General features: G+C 44.9%; 1 protein-coding gene across 1 annotated transcript; it reads right to left on the bottom strand.

Moving 5' to 3' along the window:
• Nucleotides 1-354: 354 nt before the first annotated feature.
• On the bottom strand, nt 355-4380 carry JR316_0002415 (N-acetylglucosamine-6-phosphate deacetylase; the record flags this gene model as incomplete). The annotated part of the gene is made up of 11 exons (XM_047888209.1): nt 355-1742; nt 1808-1875; nt 2051-2169; nt 2378-2489; nt 2541-2636; nt 2692-2855; nt 2909-3383; nt 3436-3773; nt 3894-4044; nt 4132-4196; nt 4261-4380. The coding sequence occupies 11 exons, from the start codon at nt 4378-4380 to the stop codon at nt 355-357; spliced, it is 3096 nt and encodes a 1031-aa protein (XP_047753132.1).
• Nucleotides 4381-5083: the final 703 nt, after the last annotated feature.

The following is a 5083-nucleotide window of genomic DNA, read 5'->3' as shown; positions in this document are numbered from 1 at the left end:
TTGGGACTCACTGAACTCCTTAAGAGTTCCTTCTGTAATCCGCCTATCTGTCACCGTGCCTTGACTATCCCCTCTGTATCGATTAGCATTTGATTTCGTCTTTAGGTAGTATAATATATAGATTGTATTTCTCCCTAGTTTGTTCAGCTGGTTAGCTGATATCTCTGTCATCGCAAGTGTACATTACCATTGTTAGCTTAAATATCATCAAAGATTTTCTGGAGCAACACGGTCTTGTTAAAAGGATATCCATTTCAATTAGTCAAGCAGCAATGTAAGTGCAAGAAATAAACAAAGGAATAATCATCGAAAGGAACAAGGTTGTGATAATAACTTCGCTGTGTCCCCCGGGTATCATAGTTCTTGCTTGTCAGCCTTGTTCCACCAAACTTCGTCGTAATTTGTACTTTCGATGACATGTGCTTCTACATTTGCAGAGATAGTAGGAAAATTTGTCATCATATCTTGAAAATGGTCCCGGTCAAGCAGAAACCTTCTGATTGGACGTCCATGAGTGCGACGATGAACCAGAATGGCATGAAGGATGCCATAAAGTCTGTCCCTGGCGCTACGCGACTCTCTGAACATTGTGAAGACGAGGGTATCCATGGATGCCCAGCCATCTTCCAGGGCCTTCTGTAACGTATTCACCGCTGAGAAAAATGGGCGTGCGAGATGGAGGTGTGTGACAGTGGGGAAGATCTCAGAGAACTTTACACAATCAGCGAGACTGCCGCTGAGTGTTGTCAAATATTTGAGCGCCGGGAATTTTGAACGTCCGTCGGTGACAACCATCTGTGGGGCGTCGAAAAGAAAGTGGAAATTGTCCGAGTTGGTGTCCAGCCACAGTGATTTGAGTTGAGGAGCGGATACAGAGAGCAAAAATTTTGCAGCAACTATTCCGAGGCTAATTAACCGAAGACCTGTTAATTTTTTCAGTACAAACTGTGGGCCACCAGTATGTAACGGCCAAGTATTCATATTAATGTTGCCTTCGATGGATAAGTATTGGAGTGCGCGCGGGGCTTTGAGCATCTCGACGAAAGAATCGTAAGTGTGTCGAGTCGTGCCTGCGACTATGTGCAGGTCAAGTGTGGTTAAATTTCGAAGTGAATCCAGATTTGATCGAGTGTCAATCATATCCGACTCCAAATACCATAGACGAGGGGCACCTCCGTTTAACACAGGTGTACTTCGATTGTTCTGAATGTGATTGCCTTCGTCTGAGCAGATGTCGTATTTCATCACAAGGCTCTGAATACCGGGGGCTGTCGACTTCGAAATCGGGCGCATGATATTGATGAGAGTCTGTTTGCTGTAACAAATGCATGAGAGTCTCCGAATTCGATGGATATTTTGAAGTATATACGCCCCAACAGCTTTTTGGAACAAAGTTGCCTTTGGGATCGCGTCAATCGCCAACAGGGTTTTGTCATAATGGTAGACATCAACATCGATGTCTAGGAGAAGTGTGGGGCCAGATCTTTCCAGGTATGTTGGAATTCTCTTCAACGACCGATTCGAGTGAATACTGATATGATTCCACAGACGAGGTTCCGTCAGAGCGACTGCTCTCCAGTAGCCGCAGACGTGGCTGACAGTAATTTCTATTCGAGGAACTTTGTTATGCGTGTACTGGCACGGTTGTGCGAGTTGAAAGACATAGGACAATAGTTCCGGAGGCAAATCTGGGGCGATTGGCTCAGAATCCTTGGCCGATATGCGGAAGGAAGGAATTGGGCCTGTTATGTGGTTGGTTGTAAAGAATGAGGGGTTATATTGGAGGATAAATATATTGGAGACGAACTTCGCATTTGTCCCAAAGGTTCAGCTTTCAACTTGTTAAAGTGCTGGCTAGTTAGGACGGTAACGGACCTGGAACAGTGGACTGAAGAACTTTACTTTCCAGTCGAGGCTCACCCCAAGCAATATATATGCTCTATACACAACCAGAAATATGACTTGGTTTTGTACCGCAACCGCAGGGATGATACTCAAGGGGGAATAAAGTCCCAACAAGCGAGCGTCGCATTCTTTAAATGGCACTGACAAGCGCGCAACTGCGCGCGTAATCACTGTTACCGCAGAACGGTCATGACTCGGCGCTCCGCGTGACTCATTTTGAGACGCGCCGCGTGCCACGCGCGAAGCCGTGACTATGATTGGATGCTGTACTTTTAGTAGTAATAAGGGTCAGAAAAGATGGTTGTACACTTGTACTTGAGAATTAACGGGTTTGACTTTAAAAGACAGTAGGTTGAAGAGGACAGTGATTGCTTCCAGTGTAACTTAACAAATTCTCGATAGAAATTTATCTACTACGCTTTAATACAATCACGAATTGCTGTTCGGCAATTTAAATATCTTTACTCCATACCTTGACACCCTTCACCCAGGTACTAAGAACAATACCTTGCCTATCTAGTATGATGAGATCAGCATGAGCTCCCGGGCGTAGAGTCCCTTTCTTGTTTTCAATGCCTAAACATCTGCAATGATATTTCAGCATATTATTAATTTGTGAGAATTGGTGCGCAAACCTGGCTGGATTGTAAGTCGCGCATTTGATAGCCTCCCCTAAAGAGCAACCAGTAAACCGAGATAAATTTCTGACGCAGTGGTCTAATGTAACCACGCTAATTGAAGATGTCTTTGAGTTGAGAATAGGCACTAACGGTAGGAAGGACTCACCTTCCGGCGAGAGTAGTCGTTCCCTCAATGAATAGTTTTGCACCATCTTTCAAAAATCTTTTCCCATCACGCCACTCATGGATACCATCCTTGAGATTTGGATCAAGAATTTTCATGGCGTCTGTGATTAAGATGCAGCCCTCAGGATACGAAGAGTACGCCAGCTAAAGATAAGTGATGTAAATACAAAAGAAAAACGTAATTTCCTGGCACATACCCGGACTGAATTAGGATGACAATGTATTCCATCGACGATGAGACCGTAGTATGGACGCTCAAAAGCCATGTCTGCAATTTGGCCTTTATCTAGATGGAGGCTCGGCCTGCTCTGTTTCTTGAACGGCTGCTTGGACGACGGTGCGTGTCCGTTGAGAATGGTACCCTCCCTCTTAGGAGTAATTATTCCTGAGTCATCGAATGCTTCTGAGGATGTCTGGAAGGCAGATTCTTCCTTTTCAGTAGGACTTTCGATGACTTGGGCGCCGGGAAGTTCAAAGGAAGGGATCGACTCTGGCAACGCGCATGGAAGTTGAGGAGCCAGTGGAGTTGGAGACGAAAGATGCGGAGATGCTCCTAACAAACCGATGATAGAGGGGTCTCGATGGTGTAGCTGGGGCATTGCATTGAAGAGATGTGTAATTAATCGTGCACCATGCTGCACGGCCGCTGTGGCAATTTCTGTTGTCGCAACACTGAAAACACAAGGTTCAGTATTTGAGCTTTGGTAAAGGAAATATGATTAACCTGTGTCCTATGGAGAACGCAATACCCCTCTTGTTAAATTCGTCCAATGCTGTCATTACACCGGGAATTTCAGGTGCAGCGGTGATCAGCCGAACAGCAGGATCATTGTTTGGTTTGACCCATTCCCCTCCGTCAACAAGATTTTCAGCGCCATAAACGTCTTCGAAAGATTTAAATCCATCTACTGCTGGTAAAAGGTACGCGGGAGCGTGAGCTCCTCGTTTTGTGAGATCAATAAATGGGCCTTCTGCATGCCATCCCAAGAGGGTTGCGGATGTTTGTGTAGAAAATGGTTTTAGTAAACTCAGTAGCTTTGGGTATATCGATTTCTCTTGAGTCTAACACAAAGAAATCTGAATGAGTTTATCTCGTTATCCCATGGCGAGGAATAGGGACCATACAATGATGGTCGGTAAAAGTCTAGAATGTCGATACTGAGCCAATAAGTCAAGATTCGCTGAAAGCAAATAGACATACGAAGTGACTCCAGTTTCTACAATCCTTTCGGCAATCATCTTCATACCCTGACGGTATTTCTCGTCATCGTTTTCATATACAGAGAAGTCGAAATTATAAGCGCCATTGATTTGAATATCTAAAAAGCCAGGACTGAAGGTAGATGACGTGGTAAGTCCATAGGGTATTTCACGTTACAGTAACCTCAACCAAGACGGTCAAGAGAAAGAGAGGCTTTACCTCAGGATGTTTCCGCCAACGTCAATGATTCTGTCTGGGCGCTCTCTACGCATATAAAACGTTTCCTGAACCAAACGAACAGTCTGTGTAAACATACAGTTTAAAAGCAGTACATAAATTTCTGCATACCTGAGCATTGAGGATGGTGCCGCTTGCTTCGTCAATCCACAAGTCTCGGGCCACCAAGCTCCCATCTTCCTGCGGAAGTAAGCAATTAGTGAAGCAAATGAGCGCGTTTGTGGATGTCATTGCAGTTTCCCCGTCAAGTGGAATGCAACAGCAGAGATTGCTTCTTAAATCATGTCCGCCGTTCTATTTGGGGAGTACTGAAGATAGCATTGCGATGTCTTCGAGGACACATGATACCATATCGCACATGTACCAGACCCACTTGTATCGGGTTGGAAATGATGATTGAGGAAAATGCACGTTCGTGTCATCAATTCAACAATTGACACGTACAAGGTCATACATAACGTTGACGGTAAAGTACAAGGTGACCATCAAGACCTTAGTTAACCCTGAGCCGCACCATGTTACATTTTGTGACGCAACGAAGCTTTCCTTTTAACTATCATCATCCCTCTGCCTGATGGATTCTTCAATCGGAATTCGACCCATACGCAACGCAAAATCTTTGAATGCTTGTTTTAGACTGTCTCCATGCGTACAGTATAAAGTCCACATGCTAGAACGAATGAATATCCCTCTCTCGGAGACTGGGAAGGTTAACCTGTCAGAGGCAACCAGATGGTCAAGCGTTCCTACCACAAGCCAGAAGTATGTTCTTCTTCCCGTATCTTGCTCCTTTGTTTTAAGCCAACCTAGTTCTAGACAGTTACTGCCTGATCCTCGGTCAAAATAGGCCTCTGTATTTTCCAAGATGCCCTGAGAATGCCGAGATCCTTGAGCGTTGCGCTTTCCCGACAAACGAGCGTCTCCATCTATGAAC

This window comes from Psilocybe cubensis, chromosome 2 (genome assembly GCF_017499595.1).
Source record: "Psilocybe cubensis strain MGC-MH-2018 chromosome 2, whole genome shotgun sequence".
NCBI lineage: Eukaryota > Fungi > Basidiomycota > Agaricomycetes > Agaricales > Agrocybaceae > Psilocybe > Psilocybe cubensis.
The sequence above is the reverse complement of the archived record's forward strand: the minus strand, read 5'-3'. Positions and strand labels throughout refer to the sequence as shown.